Source organism: Equus caballus, chromosome 8 (assembly GCF_041296265.1).
Source record: "Equus caballus isolate H_3958 breed thoroughbred chromosome 8, TB-T2T, whole genome shotgun sequence".
Taxonomy (NCBI): Eukaryota; Metazoa; Chordata; class Mammalia; order Perissodactyla; family Equidae; genus Equus; species Equus caballus.
Window position 1 is genome coordinate 22712669 of NC_091691.1, and position 21281 is coordinate 22733949.

General features: G+C 39.5%; 1 protein-coding gene across 6 annotated transcripts in view; it reads right to left on the minus strand.

Annotated features, from left to right (window-relative positions):
* MAPKAPK5 (MAPK activated protein kinase 5) overlaps positions 1 to 21281 on the minus strand; it is a 45974-nt gene that overhangs the window by 17457 nt on the left and 7236 nt on the right. For 2 of the 6 annotated variants that reach the window (XM_005612593.4, XM_005612594.4), the window contains exons 2-8: positions 16626 to 16699; positions 16054 to 16129; positions 14683 to 14780; positions 13054 to 13162; positions 11494 to 11583; positions 10643 to 10738; positions 1362 to 1442 (exon numbers count right to left, since the gene is read on the minus strand). In XM_005612593.4, coding sequence (XP_005612650.1) covers positions 1362 to 1442; positions 10643 to 10738; positions 11494 to 11583; positions 13054 to 13162; positions 14683 to 14780; positions 16054 to 16129; positions 16626 to 16699 — 624 coding nt within the window. The remainder of the gene's footprint in view (positions 1 to 1361; positions 1443 to 10642; positions 10739 to 11493; positions 11584 to 13053; positions 13163 to 14682; positions 14781 to 16053; positions 16130 to 16625; positions 16700 to 21281) is intronic. The other 4 variants (XM_023648150.2, XM_070220108.1, XM_023648151.2 and 1 more) reach the window with 2 other exon arrangements.

Here is a 21281-nt window from a genome sequence, read left to right on the forward strand (position 1 = left end):
TACAAAACAGAGAAAGACTGGACACAGATGTTAGCTCAGGGCAAATCTTCCTCAGCAAAAAAAAAGAAAAAAAAGAAAAAGAAAAATTTTAAAAATTATTTGCAAATGTAGCATTCAGTACTCATTTAGTTGCCAATATAAAGATTGTATCTAGACCAACATATATACACATTCAAAATTAGTATGAACTATTTACTATTTCAGCATGTTACTTCTGTACAGTGTGTAATTTTCATGAATGCCATGCTGATTCATGAGCACCACTAGTTTCACAAAATGGAACAGGAAGAGAAGAAAAAAATAGTACTGGGAAATAATATATCACACAAGAATCCACTGCATTCACACTGAGAAGATTTTAGCAAGTAAATGAATGTGTTATCTAAGAGCTTCTATCACTTAATTCCTGCCTGCATTGTGAAGCAGGGAGCAGTTTCTGACTCTGATCCTGTAATCGGCCCACTCCTCAAACCTTTACTATGTAAGGCCACAGCTGCCTAGAGTTTGAGTTTTTAGAGCAAGAAGGTGTGGAGCAGTGACTACTTGGGGACTGCACAGTGTTAATCGTGAAAGTAGATATTTACAGTTCTGGTCACACTGTGCCAGTGCCAAGTGCAGGGTCCTGAGGGGCAGAGGAGCCTGTGTGTTCTTTGATATGTATGCATGTGTGCCTGTGTGTGTGTTAGGAATATGTGGGGCCCTCGAAAGTGTGGGACCCAGGAAGAGCCATACCGCCTTTTTACTATCCTCAGCTCCCTCTCTGTCATCTAGATCCAGCCTTGAGTCCCCAAGCAGCATCATTTTTGTCTGATCTACTCAGCAACTCTAGGACCTCCAGGACCTGCTTCAAAAGGCCCTAAACCTCTGTGCTTTAGAACAGAGAAGCTTGATGTGTAGGTTACAGATTAAGAACTATGATAGTACCAGGTAACACTTAGGAGCACTTGCTATGTGTACTAGACACTGTTCTAAGTTGGATATTTTATGGGGTGAGAAAGAATGGTACCATGAATGGGCACGAAATGTTCTCAGAAATGGCCTCCGCCTCAAAAAAAGCAAGACAACCATATCTTTTAAAGGTAGTCAGTGGACTGTACAGGTAACCAAATAAATAACCTACAGATGACCATAGCCCTTGGTTCTTGCCACAAAACCTACATTGCTAAGAACTTCATATCATATTTCCTCAGACAAAAACTTGAGTTCCAAATACTCTTCTGCATGTGTGGCTGCTTCCAGCCTTTTGGGCAGGAATATTAAGGGATAAGAATGGAATTGGCCATATTCTCAGAGAACTACAAACTCCTCCTAGGAGAAAAGGGGCCCTACCTGAGGGGTGATGGTAAGTGTCTCCTACCTACCTTGTTATAGGTATAGGGTGTCGGCGAGGTAGGTATGATGCCCGATTTCTCCTTCTGATGCCTTCTCTGTGCCTCCAGTACCTGTCAGAGTCAGACCACAGGGGACAATCAACTGAAAATCACACCAATGACCTGCAACTTGAGACAGAGTGCTGGAAGGCTGAAGAGGATAGACACTGGCAGTCAACAGTAAAAAGAACTCCATGCAAACACAACACTCTCAAAACCCTTTCTTCCCCTCTTACAACCAACAATTTATTAGTGTTTGCCCAGATCAAGGACATGAAGATCAAGTCCCTGGATGAGATTTATCTCTTCTTCCTGCCCATCAAGGCATCTGAGATCACTGACTTTTTCTGGGGATGTCCCTTAATGCCTGTGTAAAGCAGAACAGGGCTGGCCAGCGGATCAGGTTCAAGCTACTTGTTGCCATTCAGGACTATAAGAGTCACGTCGGTCTGGGTGCTAAGTGCTCCAAGGAGGTAACCACTGCCATCCATGGGGCCAGGCATCCTAGCCAAGCTCTCCATTGTCCTGTGCAGTGGGACCTCAGGCGAACAAGACTGGAAACTCCACACGGTTCCTTGCAAGATGACAGGATGCTGCAACTCTGTGCTGGCATGCTTCATCCACTCAGACAGACCCAGTGCCATTGTCTTGGCCTCTGTACCCATGAAGCTGCTGTTGATAGCAGGCACTGATAACTGCTATACCTTGGCCAGGGGCTGGACTGCCATCTTGGGCAACTTTGCCAAGGCCACCTTTGAGGCCATCTCTAAGACCTCTAAAAAAAGACTGTGTTCACCAAGTCTCCCTATCAGAAATTCACTGACTATCTTGTAAAGATCCACGTCAGAGTCTCTGTGCAGAGCACCCAGGCTCCAGCAGTGGCCACCACATAGTGTTTGTATACAAAAAGAATAAAGTGAATTAGGGGCCAGCCCCATGGCCGAGTGGTTAAGTTCACTTGCTTAGCTTTGGTGGCCCAGGGTTTCGCTGGTTTGGATCCTGGGCATGGACATAGCACCACTCATCAGGCCATGCTAAGGCGGTGTCCCACACAGCACAACCAGAGGCACTCACAACTACAATATACAACTATGTACTGGGGGATTTGGGGAGAAGAATAAGAAGAAAAAAAAAAGAAGAAGATTGGCAACAGTTGTTAGCTCAGGTGCCAATCTTTAAAAGAATAAAGTGAATTAATTAAACCTGAAAAAGAAAATACCATGTATGACAACATAAAAAACATTAAGGATAAATCTAACAAAACATGTAAAAGACCTGTACACTGAAAACTACAAAATATAGCTGAGCAAAACTAAAGACAAAAATAAATGAGCCAATACAGCTTGCTTATTTTTCAGAAGGCTCAATATTGTTAAGATGTCAGTGCTCCCATATTGAACTATACTTCTAAAACAACCCTAGTCAAAATCCCACCAGGCTTCTTTGTAGAAATCAACAGCTGATTCTAAAGTACATAGGGAAATACAAAGAAATTTGAATAGCCAAAACAACTATGAAAAAGAAGAACAAAGTTGGAGGGCTAATACTACCTTATTTCAAGAATAATTAAAAAGCTACAATAATCAAGACAATATGGTATTGGTGTAAAGAGAGACAAGGAGGCCAACAGAACACAACAGAAAATCCAAAAGTAAACCCACATGTATACATTTAACTGATTTTTGACAAAGGCTCAAAAGCAATGCGGTAGAGAAAAGATAGCCTTTTAAACAAATGGTGCCAAACCAACTGGATATCCAAATGCTAAAAAATGAACTTGGATCCATACCTCACACATTATACAAAAATTAACTCACACTGGATCATAGACCTAAATGTAAAACCTAAAACTATAAAACTGGTAGGAGAAAATCTTTGTGATCTTGAGTTAGACAAAGATTTCTTATATAGGAAACCAAAAGCTGAGCCCATAAAAAATTTTTAAAAACTGATAAAAGACACCATTAAGAGACACTGTTCTCTTAACAAGACACTGCTTTGTTTATCCACTCATCTATTGATGGACATTTCAAAAGACACTGCTCTTCAAAAGATACTGTTAAGAGAATGAAAAGATGAGACATACACTGGAAGAAAATCTTTCCAAAGCATATATCTGATAAAGGACTTATATCTAAAATATATAAAGAACTCTCAAATTCAGCAATAAGAAAAGAAAAAAAAGAATTTAAAAAACAGGGACAAGATGGGGCCAGCCTGGTGGCACAGCAGTTGAGTTCACACCCTCTGCTTTGGTGGTCCAGGGTTCACTGGTTCAGATCCCAGGCATGGACCTCTGCACTGCTTATCAAGCCATGCTGAGGCAGGCATCCCACATATAAGGTGGAGGAAGATGGACACGGATGCTAACTCAGGGCCAATCTTCCTCAGCAAAGAGGAGGATTGGCGGTGGATGTTAGCTCAGGGCTAATCTTCCTCCAAAAAAAAAAAAAAAAAAAAAATAGGGAAAATATGAGAACAGACACTTCACCAAAGAAAATATACAGAAGGCAAAGAAGCACCATGAAAAAATGGTCAACATTATTATTCATTAGGGAAATGCTAATTAAAGCCACAATGAAATACTACCACATAACCACTAAAATGGCTAAAATTAAAAAGACTTTCCATACCAAATACTAGTAAGAATGTGGAGGACCTGAAACTTTCATACACGGCTAATGGGAATGTAAAATGGTATAAGCACTTTGGAAAACAACTGGGCAGTTTCTAACAAAGTTAATCATATCTACCATATGACTTAGCCATCTGACTTCTAGGTATTTACCCAAGCGAAAAGGAAATAAATGTCCACACAAAAACTTGTACACAAACATTTATAAAAGCTTTATTTGTAATAGCCAAAAAGTGAAAACAATCCAAATGTCCATCAATAGATGAGTGGATAAACAAATCATGGTATACTATACCCACATAACTGAATACTTCTAAGCAATAAGAAATGAAGGAACTACTGAGACATGCAACAACATGGATAAATCTTAAAGTAATTACACCGAGTGAAAGAAAACCCCTCAGAAAGAAAATACTGTATGATACACTACTTTATACGTACATCTACAGAAAACGCACACTCATCTATAGTGACAGGAGGTAGATCAGCAGTTGCCTGGGAATGAGGGGACAAGGACGGAGGCAGGGAAGGATTACCATGGGGCAGGGTAAAGCTTTCGGGGGTGATGGATATGTTCACTACTTTGCGATGATGGTTTAATGAGTCTCTATAAATATGTATGTCAAACGTTACAAATAGTTCAGTTTAAATACGTATAGTTTATCATGTATCAATTATACCTCAAGAAAATAGCTTTTTAAAGAAAAAATGGCTTCCTTCGTAAAACAAATCTTGAAAACAATGAACACCAGCTATATAAAGAACAGATGACACTCCGGCCATGATGGATTAACCAGCAGGACTTGCATTCCACCATATGCAACTACAATATTGGAAAAAATACAAGAAATAGCTATTTTCTGACACTGAACAATAGGCAGTATTGGTCAGTGAACCCTGAGAGAGAGCAAGCAAATGTGCTAAGCCCTATCACCTTCCGAGAGGCACTTTCGGCAGTGCAGGGAAAGAGAATCTAAACAGGGCATCGGAGGCTCACAGAGTTCAGCAATGTGGCTAAAATTTGTGGAGCAGAGTACCAATTGTGGAAAAACGACACAAAAATCTGCATAAGGATCGCTTTGAGTCTTTGGCTAAATAGTCAGCTGCATACAGCAGAGCAAGACTCCATGAGGCCAGGGAAGCAACAAGGTACTAGAACAACTATTAGGGAGCTGTAAGCTGAATAATCCCCAGACGTCTTAGAACTCCAGGAGATATCTGAGGCCTAACTAGCCAGAGGAAAGAGACCTCGCTGAACACCTAGGGCATCGATAGAGGACCCAGAAGTGTTTCATCTGGGAGGAAGGGCTGAAATAGCCGTAGAATAAAGCCTAATCTAGACTTGCCCTGACAGAACTTAAACACAAGTTTCAAAACAATCAAGTTGATCCAGAATAAGTTAACCATTTGCCAAAGCAATCTTTAATACTCTTAAATGATGACAGAATCCAGACATTCACCAACATAATATTACAACATCCAGCATCCAATCAAAATTTATTAAACATGCAAAGAAGTAGGAAAATGTGATCCATAAACAGGAAGGAAAAAATTAGTCAATAAAAGCAGGCTCAGAAATGACTGAGATGATGCAATTAGCAGATAGGATTTAAATAAGTTTTAAATATGTTCATGTTTACATAAAAGTAAATATGAACAAAATGAGAAGAGAAACAGATGATATAAATCTGAAATGAAGAAATTCACAGATTAAACAGTGCAGAAGAAAAGAGTAGCGAAAGTGAAAACCTAGCAAGAGAACCTAGCCAAAGTGAAGCAAAGATAGAAAAAAAGATGAAAAAAAAAGATCAGAACCTCGGTGTCCTGTGATCTAACATACATGTAATTAGAGTCTCAGAAAAAAGGCAGAGAGAGGATGAGCAGAAAAATACTTGAAGAAATGTGTGAAGCATTTCCTAAGCAGATAAACACTATAAACTGACAGATCCAAGAAACTCAACAGACTCTGAGAAAGAAAAACAAACACCCACCCCCACCTAATCAAATTGCTGGGACTTCTATTTCTGTCCAGAATGTAGAAAGCTGGAGAGTGTCACTCTCCTCTCCCACCCAACAGCAAGGAAGAGCCAGATAACTACCAAATCATCACTTTTCTTGAAACCATCAGAGACCAGAGGTCTCATGGCAACGAAGTATTCTGCAATCTAAAGAAAGGCCCTTCCAAGAGGGGACAAGATGTAAAGATTGGCTCATCTGTGACAGAGCCCAGGAGGAAGCACTGTAGCATGCCACGTGGGTAAAAAGAATCCAGCTAAATTTTTAACAAAATTGCTAAAGGCAAAGTGTGGGCTAGCATGAGGGGTCGGCAGACTCCCTCGGAGCCACAGAAACAAGGCGAGTTCACACCCACTCGTAGGCTCTTCTACACCAACTTCCACCAGATGCTCATGAGACTCAAGAAGACATGAGCTGCCTAAAACTGAGACTAGTTCAGGAAAAGATACCTCCCACCCTCGCTGCCATCACCGCCACCAGGCTAGCAAGCACCAAGTAACAAGTAACAGCAGTCTACTGCCATGGGAGGAGAGACTGTGCAGCGAGAGCGCCTCTAAAGCACATGTGCACAGGCAAGGCCAGAGCTGAAGGTGGAGAAGGAACATGAAAAAACTCCTGTGGCACCCCAGCCCCCACCCTAAACACAAGGTAACAGGAGAAGAGTCTCAAGCTGGTGGTGCCCTGAAGATAACCATAGCAACAAAAAACTCAAACTCAGCTCAGCTCCTGAGCAGGCTGATTCGAGGGGTGCCCCCACAACTAACAGGCTAACAGCAGAAGCAGCAAGCCCGCTCCAGGCACAAGAACGATTCACCTCTGTCTCTACAGACCCTAAAGATATTTAAAAGGTTAATAAGAGAATATCATCATTTTATGCCAATAAATTCAACAACAAATAGCCAAATTTCTTGAAAGACACAAATTACTAAAACTGGCTCAAGAAGAAATACAAAAATTCAATAGATCTATATCTATTTTTTAAATTGATTACATCATTAAAAACCTTCCCACAATGAAAACTCTAAAATACCAATCTTACACAAACTGTTTCAGAAAATAAAGGGGGAGGACACACTTCCCAACCAATTGCATGAGGCTAGCATCACCCTGATACCCTGAAACTAGGCAAAGACATTATGAGAAAAGATTATGGACCAATATCCCTCTTGTTAAAAGACACAAAAATCCTTAACAAAATATTAGCAAATAAAATCAAGCAAGAAGACAAATACATCTTGACTAAGGGAGGTTTATCCTAGGCATGCAAGATTGGTATAACATTTGAAAATCAATTAATCCATCATATTAACAAAATAAAGAAGAAAACATATATCATCAGCTCAATAGATGCAGAAAAAGCAGTGGACGAAATTTAACACATTCCCTTTCAGTAAACTAGGAATAGAAGGAAGCTTCCTCAACCTGATAAGGGACATCTACAAAAAAACCTAATAGTTAATATCATACTTAATGGTGAAAGATTGAACATTTTTTCTGTAACATCAAAATCAAGGCAAAGATGTCTGCTCTCATCACCTATCTTCAACTGGTGGTCCCAGCCAGTACAATAAAGCAAGGAAAAGAAATAAAAGGCAAACATACTGGAAAGAACAAGGTAAAACTGTATTTACAAATGACATGATCTTATATGTAGAAAATCTTAATAGATCTACAAAAAATCTACTAGAGGGGCCGGCCCCGTGGCCGAGTGGTTAAGTTTGCGCGCTCTGCTTCAGCGGCCCAGGGTTTCGCCAGTTGGGCGCGGACATGGCACAGCTCGTGAGGCCATGCTGAGGCAGCATCCCACATAGCACAACCAGAGGCACTCACAACTAGAATATACAACTGTGTACTGGGGGGGCTTTGGGGAGAAGAAGAAGGAAAAAAAAAGACAAAGATTGGCAACAAATGTTAGCTCAGGTGCCAATCTTTTAAAAAAAAGAAACTACTAGGAATTAATAAATGAATTTACTAAGATCCCAGGATACAAGGGATCAAAAATCATTTGTATTTCTATAAACTAGCAACAAACAACTGTAAAATGAAATTTTTTTAAATATCATTTCCAATAGCATCTAAAAACATAAAATATAGGAATAAGTTTAAGAAAATATGTGTAAGACCTATACACTAAGAAATACAAACATTTCTAAGAAAAATTAAAGACCTATGGAGAGATACACCATTTTCATTGATTGGAAGACTTTCAATTGTTAAGATGCTAATTCCCTCCAAATTCATCTACAGATCAAACACAATCCAAATCAAATCCCAAGAAGTTTTTCTGTTATAGAGAAGTGCATTCTCAAATTTACAGAGAATTGCAAAGGATCCAGAATAGTCAAAACAATTTTGAAAAACAATAAATTTGAAGGACTTATTATACTACCTGAGGTCAAGACTTAATATAAAGCTATAGTAATCCAGATGATATTGCTATCAGGATAAACATGTATATGAACTAAACAAAACAGAGTCTAGAATAGACCAACACATATATCGTCAATTGATTTTCAACAAAACTGCAAGATAATTCAATTCAACAAAACTGTAAGGTAATCCAATGATGCAAGGAATAGTCTTTTCAGCAAATGATGTGGAAACAACTTGAGATACAAAAGGAAAAAAAAAAGAAACTTGACCCTTTTTTTTTTCCTTGAGGAAGACTGGCCCTGAGCTAACATCTGTGCCCATCTTCCTCTATTTTGTATGTGGGACGCCTACCCCAGCAAGGCTTGATGAGCAGTGCTAGGTCCACACCTGGAATCCGAACTGGTGAACCCCAGGCTGCTGAAGCAGAATGGGCAAACTGAACCACTACGCCACCAGACCGGCTCCAACTTGACCCTTATTTTTATATATATATATATACACAAAAAAATAACTCAAATGGATCATAGTCTGAAATTTAAAACCTAAAACTATAATCTTTAACAAGAAAACAAGAGAAAATCTTCCTGTCCATAGGTATGGGAAGACCTCTTAGAGAGGAACAAAAAGGCTGACCATAAAAAAAACTGGTGAATCGGACTCAATCACAATCAAAAACTTACGCTATTCAAAAGACTGTTGAGAAAACTGAAAAGCAAGCCACAGACTGAGAGCAATGTTAGTAATATATCTGTGGTGGGCAGGATAATGGCCCCCACGATGTTCATGTCTTAACCCCCGGAACCTGTGAATGTTAATTTATATCACAAAAGGGACTTCGCACATGTGATTAAATTAGGGATCTTGAGATGGGGTTTATCTTGGAGTATCCAGATGGGTCCACTGTAATCACAATAGTCTTTAAAAGAGGGAGGCAAGAGACTCAGAGTCAGAAAGAGAGATTGGAAGACGCTACCCTGCTGGCTTTGAAAATGGAAGAAGAGGCCACAAGCCAAAGGTTGTAGGCAGCCACTAGAAGGAGGAAAAGCAAAGGAATGGATTCTCCCCTAGAGCTTCCAAAAGGAACACAGTCCTGCTGACACCTTGAACCACCACAGACATCTGACGTCCAAAACTATAAGGTAATAAATGCATGCTGCTTTAAGCCAATAAGTTTGTGGCAATTTGTTACAGCAGCAGTAAAAAATTAATACATATGTACAATAAAAAACTTGTATCCAGAATACAATAAAAAATTCTTAGACAAAACCAACAACAACAAAAAAGGACAAAACATCCGTATGCATACTTCACAACAGAATGTTGTACCATCTTTCACAACAGAATGGCAATAAACACATGAAAAAATACTCAACAACAGGAGCTATCAGGAAAATGCTATAATTAAATCCATAATGAAATAACACTACATACCTACCAGAATGACTAAGACTAGAAATACTAACAAACATGAGTTGGCGGTAAGAACATGAAGCAACCATACTGGTGCGTAAAGCATACTTTACTGGCGCATACGTAAAATGGCACAACCATTTTGGAAAAAGATACTACTTAAGAGGGGAAAAATATGTTCCCCCAAACTTGTTAATGAATGTACCTAGCAGCTTTGTTCATAACAGCAAAAAATGGGACACAACCTCAAATGGTCATCAGTCACTGGATGGATAAACAAATACGGCTTAGTCATATGATAGAATACTACTTAGCAATAAAAAGGAACTAACTACTGATACATGCAGCAACATGGACGAATTGTAAAAACACGCTGAGCAAAAGAAGCGAAACACAAAAAGTACAGGAATTCCTTTCTTATGAAATTCTACACAGGCGAAACTAACCAATAATGACAGAAAACAGATCAGTGGTTGTCTGAGGCCAGGGGTTAAGCTGGGAGGAGACTGGCTGCAAAGGCACACAAGACAGCTTTCGAAGTGATGAAAATGTTTTCTATCTTGATTGTGGTGGTGATCATGCAGGAGTATCCATTTGTCAAACCTCATCAAACTACACTTAAAGTAGGAATACTTTATTGTATATAAATCATACCTCAATAAAATTGATTTTAAAAGAATAAAAAGCCTACACCAAATTAAGCAGCCTGTAGGTTTCTGAAGCTGACTTCTCCTCCTCCCATTTGTAATAGATGCCTACTTGTGCTGGAGAACAGAAGAAACAAGAATCTAGAGGCAGCTTGGTGACACATCTTATGGCAGAAACAGCACATGCTTACCTGAGGTGCTACATAATAAGGAGTGAACTGGGGTGTCATCAAGTCACCTTGGTCAATTTTGGCAAATCCAAAGTCACACAACTTCACTGGGGCATCCTGAAATAAAACAAATGGGAGTCATTGCTCCAGAGTTCTCAGTAAACATTAAAGGAAAATCCAGATGCAAGACATGTTACCTTGCACTCTCATGAGTTACTGGCCGAGACCTGAGCCTACGAGTAGCATGTCCTCAGGATTGGAGTCCATGATTCATACTAAGGAATTGTCCTTTGTAATACAGAAGTAAGGAATTTTTACCCACTCATAGTTAGCCTTGTTTTATAACTCGTAAAGGCAGCACTAAAACCAAGAGCTTAGCCAAATGCCCCCCGACTCTATCTATTGGCCCATTATCTCTCATCAGTCCAGGGTGCTGCTTCATTCTTAACATTAGCTTCGTGATAGCCAGAGATACTTATGTGGTGGACATGGTGTCGAGGGTGAGGCTGGAGAGGAAAACACACCTTATCAGGGTTAATAGCAAATACAACTACTGAGTTTCAAGGTCATGTATAACAGCACATATAATAGCATGTAACCCTTCCCAAAGCCCCTCCAAATAACATCCCAAATTTTAAGTCCTACAAATACATATCAATATCATCCAAAATTATCAATGCCAGGGTATGGTACAATTTCTCTGAGCCTCTAGCAAGGGAACAAGTAGGAAAAGTAAACTGCTTGAAGCACTTTGGTCTAAAGCCTCTTCATGATGGATTCAGAGCACTCTAAAAACATACACACCCACACACCCATTCCTGAACTATATTGAGATCGGCAGCACTAAGATGCAGAAAAGCAAGTCCTCTTACCAAAGAGTTATCCTTGAAGAGCAGGTTTTCAGGCTTGAGGTCTCTATGCGCGATGTTCAACAAGTGACAGTGCTGTAGAGCCAAAGCGATCTGGAAAAGGACAGAATGGAGCAAGCACCTCTTAGAAAAGACAACTCTTTAATGCCTCTGGTTTAGAGAATGCAGGATGTTAAAAAAAATGATCCTTAATTAAGTCAATTAAGACTGTGGTCAGTTTTCAAGTTTAAAGCAGAAATTACATGAGACCTTGTGTACGAAGAAATAGAAATGAACTAAGCTAGTTTAACTGCAACCTGTATTTTGTTAAACAAAAAGAAAAATACAACAGTAAAACAATTCTTTGTCAGAATAAACTGATGGTTAAATCCTGTACGAAATGGGAAAAATGAAATGCTTCCACTTGCGTTCATCTGAGGGGTGACAAACACTGCAGAGAAAACACTGTGCCAGGCAGTCTTCAGCAGGCCTGGGCTCCCCACAGGCAGTGGGCACCGACGCCTGGCTCCAGAGAAAACTGCACTCTCCGGGGAGCTCAACTTCAAGCTCTGCCTTTAAGAAAAACGGAAAGGAGCTGACTGGATTTTCCCACTGATATTCCAGGTTGCTCATCCCACTTGTTAAAATATTGCCTGTTCAGGTGGATTTGAAGGGTTTTTGTTTTATAAGGAGATTATCAGAGCTCATCCTTTAGTCCTAATATTTGTAAGATACAAGCTGTGGTTTTTTAAATTAAATAGAAAGAACAAATTCTACCCGTTCTTCAACTCTCAGTATGGAATTGTCTTGGTATTCCAAATATTAGTTCCTCCCTACCAGAAAGGAGGCATCAAAAAATGCTTGAGGCTCATGGAAAATTTGGAAGGATTTTCTCTTAAGAATCAATTGGGCTATGCTTCCTGCTTTTCCTTGCCTTTCTTGCTCGGCCTGAAGATAAGCCTTGAAGGTTTAGCTTTTCATCTCCTCAAGAAGTTATTATTTCCAGTTGGATTCCTAGGATTGTTTGTGACATAAATCATGTCTCTAGCAATAAAATGTGATGTCAAAATAGAAAATAACCAGGAATAATCCAGAATTACAAAGACCTATTAAAATACTACAGGATTTTAATAATAATACTGTAGAATACTAAAAATCTGATGAAAGAAAGATGACTCATAAGCAAAAAGTATCTTCTACACAATTGTCTTAGAACATATGTTTCTACCATACAATCTTTCTGGTGGTATCAGCAGCATTTTATCTCAAAGTCCAATAACAGTGCTTAGAAGCTATATGTCTAAAATATTTACAGTCTACAAAAGAGTTCAGATTACCTTCCTACCAGAGTTTATTTAAATCTGATAATAGACAATTGACAACCACTTCAGAAGACAGTCGCCCCCCAAAGTATAAAAGGGGTCACACTTCTCCTGTCAAGGCATCTTTTCTGATTACATAACAAAGCAGGCAATGAGAGATCAAATAGAGCTCTTCTTCAAGCTTTCTTTTATTCCCCCCAATGAAATTGTGCTTGTTAACCAACATTGTTGGCAGTTTGATCGGTACCCGGGGTTAACTTGCCTGCTTTGTTACTTGGCTGGCTTGCTTCTCTGTAAAGTGCCGGTGCTGGCTGATTCTGTGAAATAGCTCTCCCCCTTCCATCATCTCCATTACAATTAAGAGTCGAGCCCTGTTTGAAAGCATTTGATTTTGTTAAGTTAAAAAAAAAAAAACTGAAACATCAAGTAGCTAACCTATATACCTCATCTACAAAGCGTGTCACTACTTCCTAAGTCTAGTCCTGCCAAGCCCCTCTGAGTCGGAACCCTTGTCACTACCAACAAGACACTAAAGCTAAGGAATACGTCTGACCTAAAACTTTCTAAGAAGCTAAAATGGGAGTAAAAGAATTAGTTTTGAAGACAATGATCCTTTTGAAGATGCTATACTTATTACTAGATCTTGTTAAAGCGTGACTTGTTAAAGGGTGACTAGAACTTGTTAAAGAGGGGGTGATCTTTTAAGTGATATGTTTTGTATATATATTTTAGGGCAGCTAGACTGAAAGTGAATTGAAAACAGAATATGACTTTGTGTAGGACATGAATTTCAAGTCATGTGGCTGGGTGCTGGGCTGCCCTGGTTCTTCATTCTCATTGTGTGTGTGTGTGTGTGTGTGTGTGTGTGTGTGTTTGTGCACGCGTCTCTCTCTCTCCACTCCCCACCCCTACTCCGCTAGTATTCCCTGTGAACCAACAGCATGCCCAGCAAGACAGCTGACAGGGTTAGACAGCTACTAAATAAAAGCAAAAATTTTCATGTTGTCTAAAAAAAAATCTAAATTTTATTACCATTCTTTGATATAAATGCTTCCAGCTTCCATCCAAATGCTTTCACCAACAGAGCACAGTTCTAAGAAATAATTATTTGATTTCCCATTTGTTTTTACATATCCATCTTCTTTCTCCACCTGGAAAACTTCTACCCATCGCCTTCAAGTCTTAGCCCCCACATAACTGCTCTGTGAGACATCTCGCCTCCCCAGCCTACAGTTAGCAGCTCTCCTCCTTTGTAAGCTCAAAATATTTCATGGACGTCTCTCCTTGGTGCCTATCACAATGCTCTGATGATAGATTTACATCTCAGTCCCCTCAACAGAAACCATACCTTATTTAATTTTGAATTCCCTGGAAGAGACTTAAAATGCCACCCAATGGGCTTACCAAACACTTGGCAGCTAAAAGAATAATGTTGGTTTCATCCTTTAAAAGGAACGTCAGACTAACCAAGTAGGGCATTTTGCCATATCAACCTCTAAGACATTGCCTAGAATATTTAGTCCCCTTTCACTAATTTGAAATGGAATCTGTCTTAATTCCACATTACATGCTTTTTTTTAAAAAAAAGAGAAAGTAATCACAATAATCAGGGGGCCAAGAGAGTAGGTGGGGTTTAGATGAAACAAGACTGGCAGTGAGTCGATACTGTTGAGGTTGGGCGATGGGTGCTTGGGGATTCATTACATACTTCTGGCTGCTTTTACAAATGTCTGAAATTTTCCAAAATAAAAAGTAAAGGACAGAAGAGGGGCAGGGAAGGAGAGAAAGGGGTGGGGAGAGAAAGAGAGGGCACAAGGAGAGGAAGACCCCACTACACCTTGGCCTAAATGTGGAGAGGTGGGCATGTGATGATGACCCCGTGTGGTCTTACCTGGGGCTGGACTCATGAGGAAACTGTACACTGTTAGCAAACACTTCAATAATTTGAACTATATTTGAGTGTGTGGCACACATCATGTGCAGACGTACCTTAAAAAGAGCAGAGGAAATGTTTCTGTACATAGGGGACGCCAACATTTTCTCTCCAAACTTCCCCCAAAAAACTGACCACACTAGGCACAGGGGATAAACTATTACAGTAAAAAAACTTTATCACCTGGAATGATGTAAAAAAAAAAAAGTTTTCATACATAGATTATCTCCTTAATGCTGTTTCCATGAATAAAATCTCACCAAGAAATTTACTTTCTACTGTCCTATCTATTAGCAAATGAAAAATTTCACAAATAATTCATTTTATTTCAGAAATTATTCATATATCTCTAAGCAAAAGAATTACTCATTCACTGCACATTACTAACATGTCATCACCACATCCAGATCATTTAACACAAAGGTGTATATATATATTTATGTGTGAGAAAGACTGGCCCTGAGCTAACATCTGTTGCCAATCCTTTTTTTTTTTTTTTTTTTTGGTGAGGAAGATTGTCCCTGAGCTAACATCGGTGCCCATCTTCCTCTATTTTGTATGTGGGATGCCACCACAGCATGGCTTGACAAGCAGTGTGTAGGTCTGTGCCAGGATCCAACCTGGCAAACCCCAGGATACCCCAGGCCGCAGAGGTGGAACCTGCAAACTTAATGGCTATGCCACTGGGGGGCCCTGAAGGTCTATTTTTAAAAACTGGAATCAGGGAGCTGGCCCCGTGGCCAAGTGGTTAAGTTTGCATGCTTCACTTCTGTGGCCCAGGGTTTCACCTGTTCAGATCCTGGGTGCAAACATGGCACTGCTCATCAAGCCATGCTGAGGCGGCATCCCACGTGCCACAACTAGAAGGACCAACAGCTAAAAATATACAACTATGTACTTGGGGTCTTTGGGGAGAAAAAGGAAAAAAATAAAATCTTTACAAACTAGAATTTCACATCCTCTGAGCCCTCCTGAAGCACACTTTCAAGACGCTCTTCACCACACCCTTCTTCGTCCTCTTTTATCTCCACTCTTCTAGGACCTTTTCCAATAAGCAAAAGCTGAAGCAAACTGAATACTTCAGGGTACAGGAATCACATTGATTGAAAAAGAGCAGGAGGTGGTTGAAGGGAAACAAGATTCTACCAACAGCCTTTGGGACTGCTGGATATGAGACTGCTTTATGATGATAACTTGAAAAGGGAAAAGGGAGAAGTATGGACATAAAATTCTTGGTGCATCTCTGCATTCTCTTCAGGAAGCTGCCTTACTTATTAATTCTTAGGCATTTCAAATATTTGAGCAAGTCAAGGCAATAAAGGACCATACCTCATTTCTTGCTTTTGGACGATCAAAAAGAATTTTCAGTGCAAACCGTTCTTGGGTAGATTTCTTCACACAGACTCTAGATTTGAAGGAAAAATAAAATCAATCAGAAATCATCTATATTACAGTGAAAACTAATTTAACAAATTTGTTCTCTGACATTTGTACTTCTAATCAAGAATATATCCAGGTGCATCAGAACACACTTGCCTCCAGGGCTAGCAGGTGGAGAGGCAGAGAAGCAGCTCACCCACGTTTCACAGGCCTCAGCTCCTGAGCCATGTGAAATCAACAGGAGGCTGGCCAAGAGGAAAATAATGCCTCTGCTGGCTACAGGCAACTCTCACAGTGGCCCCACAGTATCGACATCTTAAATGATTCTATCACAGACCACGTTGACTTGGTCACTTAAATGTATTTCTAAATGGATGAGAAAAAGCCTAACATAAATACCTCCACTTGCTAAATTTAGGCTAGTTTACAAATCTGGCACACCTGATGCTTCTAATTTAAGATGAATTTCAAATGGCCCTTTTCAGAGCAATTTTGTCATAGTTTGCACATGGGTCTCTTACCTAACTGGACCACTAATTCCAGCTCCCAGCTTCTGAGTCCAATTGATATTGTATTCCTCTAAAATGGAGGTTTCCTATTAAAATAAAAAAGGGAGGGGGCAGAGAATAATCCTCCAATTAAAAAGCTGAACAGGAGCCAGTCCCGTAGGCAAGTGGTTAAAGTTCCGCACCCTCCACTTCAGCTGCCCTGGTTTGCGGGTTTGGATCTCAGGCAAGGACCTAGCCCATTTGTCAGCAAGGCTGTGGCAGTGACCGATATACAAAATAGACGAAGACTGGCACAGATGTTAGCTCAGAGCTAATCTTCTTCAAGCAAAAAAAGAGAAGTGGCAGCAGATGTTAGCTCAGGGCAAATCTTCCTCAGCTAAAAAAAAAGCCAAATAATTAAGCAGAGGTGGTACATGAGAAGAATTTATTCCTCAACATCTCATTTTCTGAGACAATCTGATAAGCAGAGCTTTATGTTCTGTAGGGCTTTATAATTAGATATTTTGTCTTAAGTGACTAGGTTAGGGATTGTTTTTTAACAAGAGGGATAGCAAAAACTTAGAATAAAAAGAAATTCTTCAGCTCATCTACAAGGTCCATTTGAGTAAACACTCAATGTGGGGGTTTTATTTGGTTTTTCTTTTTTTTTGGAGTGTAGGGGGAAGATATTCTTTCAAGATGCTTTATTACTAAATACTTATTTGCTAAAATGATAAAGTGTGTTTTCTAGATTTCAGAAAGACTGGTCTGATATATGCTGCTATGATATAGAGGCCTATATCCTTGAATAAGTTGATCAAATTGTTGGAATAACTGAATAAATTGAGACTTAAAGGTTCAAACAAAATAGTTAATTTATCGAATTTTCAACAGCACCACTTTGAGTACAAAGATGTTGTCGCATTCATTGTGTAACTCTATTTTCTATAGTTTTTAATAGCTTTCAATAGTTCCAGATAGAGCCTCTACAGTTTAGTGAAAGTTTTTATGGAATGCCTATCTAGTCATTGTATGTTGAGCTTCTGTTGCCATATGTTTTTAGGCAAGAAACTATATATTTCAATTGTGGTAAGCTAAAATTCATTTTTCAGAGTTCCACAGGTAGAACAGGAAACCACCTGCAGACCTTAAGAAATTAGGCCAAAACTCATGAGACTTTCAAATTGTTTTGTTGCAATGAAAATCTGATAGACCATATTTAGCACTAGAATTCTGATTCCTAGTGTATGAGAACAGGATATTTGTCCATGTAACACACACTCACTGAGCAGTTACTATATGCCAGACAACAGACTAAGTTCAGAGAGAAAAACAGAGCTTCTGCCCAATGAATATGCAAGTGTATAAAACAAACTTAGTACTCATCTCCACACCTTTCTGCTGCCCAGTTCTTGATAAAGGTTCTCATCATATAGTAAGTGCTCAATAACTGTGGAATGAATGACTAGAAAGGTGGACTAAAGCCGATGATGGAGTGATACTGATATTGACTTGGGAGAGACCAGCAAGATCATCACACAAACTCACTTCTGAAAAACTGTCCATCGGAGTTAAGGAGCTTGTCAAGGTTACACAGTGAGTTACAAGCACTAACGAGACTAGAACCCATGGCTTTGGCCTCCTCTCCAGCACCATTGCAGCTATCAAGGGCAGCTGCCCAGGTTCTGGCATTGAAGAAGATTAGGGACGAATCTTGCCCAATCGGGGAGGTCCCCAGGCTCTGTCTCCACTCACCACCTCCTAAACAGAACTCAAACCTACTCATTTAACCTGTCTACCTCCTTCATGTTTCCACTGCATGGCCTGTTGGATTTAGAAGTGTCTGAGAAGATGGAGAGGAATACAGGATTGGGAAAGAGGGAGTTGGAGCATAATCTAAGCTTCATGGTAGAGGAAAATCATTTGCCAAAGCCCTCCTCTCCTCAACTCTAATGAAAACATACTCTCATAGAAGACTCAATGGAAAACAGAGATTTGTTCTATGGAATTATTTGTTATAATCATATCAAAGGACTGTTCATATGCTCAGTTCCTGAGATGTGAAAATAACCTCAGACCAAATTCTTCACTGTACTGGTGCTTATTAAGATGGTAATCTACCTGATAGACAGCCAAGACAGTTCGACTTGTAGAGGCTCTGACTGGAGTTTTGACACCTGGCTTTGCAGAAGGTGAGAGAAGTACTAACAGACCTCTCCACAGCCCTGATTTCTGAACCCCATTTTTCCTACACCTCTTGTCCTCTTTCTCAGTTGTAATTCCTGCACCTTTGTTGATGGCACTATAAACACTAACCAGTGCTAAGGCTTCACTAAGCCCAGCTGGGCAAAAGAAGTAACACTCTCACATTGTTGACTCTTCTATGTGTAGATGGCATGTTTTCTCACATATTTTAATGACAAAGGAGAAGGTAGGAAGGCATGGGTCAATTAAAACACTTACTATAGGAAATTATGAACCACTTCAAAGGCATCAATGACACACACATTGACTGGGTTCTGCTAAAGAAATATACACATTGCCTTAAATTAATAAGGATATAGACACATGGAATGAATTCTTGAGAATCCTTCTAAAGCAGGGAGCCACAAGTTACAACCTACAGGCAAATCTATCCATTGCCTATTTTTGTAAATAATAATACTAACAAAATAATAAGTAAATAAAATAAATATATTTATAATATAAAAATAATATAGCAAAAAATTTACTGTATTAGAAAGATCCAACTATATGCTGTCTATAAGAGACATACTTTAGATTCAAAGATGCAAACAAGTTAAAAATAAAAGGATTTCAACATATAGTTGTGGGAAAACTAGATATCCACATACATGCAAGAGAATGAAGTTGAACCCTTACTTAACACCATATACAAAAATTGACTCAAAATGGACCAAAGACCTAAATGTAAGACCTAAAACAATAAAACTCTTAGAAGAAAACATAGGGCAAGAGTTTCACAACATTGGATTTGACAATGATTTCTTGGATATGACACCAAAGGCACAGGCAACAAAAGAAAAAATAGACAAAATGGACTTCCCATGAAAATTTTAAAATTTTGTGCAACACTGTGAAAAGGCAGAATGGGAGGAAATATTTGCAAATCATATACCTGATAAGGGATTAATATCCAGAGTATATAGAGAACTCCTAAAACTCAACAACAAAACCCCCAATCAACCCAATTAAAAAAATGGACAAAGGACTCGAATAAACATTTCTCCAAAGACAAATCAATGGCCAATAAGCACATGAAAAGATGCTCAGCATCACTAATCATGAAGAAAATGTAAATCAAAACTCCAATGGGATACCATCTCACACCCATTAGGATGGCTACTATCAAGAAAACAGAAAATAACAAGTGTTGGAGAGGATGTAGAGAAATTGGAACCCTGTGCACTGTTGGTGGGAACGTACAGCCGTCGTGGAATATAGCATGGTGCTTCCTCAAAAACATTAAAAATAGAATTACTATATGATCCAGCAATTCCACTTCTGGGTATACACCCCAAAAGAACTGAAAGAGGGTCTTGAAGAGATATTTGTACAACCACGTTCACAGCAGCAATATTCACAAACATGACAAACGAATGGATGAGCAAAATCTGGTGTATACATGCAACAGAATATTTATTATTCAGCCTTAAAAAGGGAGGAAATGCTACAATATGGATGAACCTTGAAAACATTATGCTAAGTGAAATAAGCCAGTTACAAAAAGACAGGTACCATATGATTCCACTTATTTGAGGTACTTAGAGTAGTCAAAATCATAGAGACAGAAAGTAGAATGGTGGATACTAGGGGCTGGGGGGAAGGAGGCAATGAGGAGTACTGCTTAATGGGTACAGAGTTTCAGTGTTACAAAATGAAAAGAGTTATAGAGATGGATGGTTGGTGATGGTAGCACAACATTATGAATATATTTAAGCGCACTGAACTATACACTTAAAAATGGTTAAGATGGGGGGCTGGCCCCGTGGCCGAGTGGTTAAGTTCGTGCGCTCCGCTGCACGTGGCCCAGTGTTTCGTTGGTTCGGATCCTGGGCGTGGACATGGCACTGCTCATCAAGCCACGCTGAGGCAGCATCCCACATGCCACAACTGGAAGGACCCACAACGAAGAATATACAGCTATGTACTGGGGGGCTTTGGGGAGAAAAAGGAAAAATAAAATCTAAAAAAAAAAAAAAAAAAAATGGTTAAGATGGGGGGCTGGCCCCGTGGCCGAGTGGTTAAGTTCGCGCGCTCCGCTGCAGGCAGCCCAGTGTTTCGTTGGTTCGAATCCTGGGCGCGGACATAGCACTGCTCATCAAACCATGCTGAGGCAGCATCCCACATGCCACAACTAGAAGGACCCACAACGAAGAATATACAACTATGTACTGGGGGGCTTTGGGGAGAAAAAGGAAAACAATAAAACCTTAAAAAAAAAATGGTTAAGATGGTAAATTTTATGTTATATGTATTTTAGTACAATAAATAAAAAGAAAAAAAATAAGAGAATGGAAAAAGATATACCACGAGTAAACGTAAGAGAGCTGGAGTAGCTACACTGACAACAGACATAGACTTTAAAAGATGTTAACAGAGAGAGGCACTTTTTATAATGCTAAAAAGGTCAATTCGTCAGGAAGATATGATCATTATAAACCTATA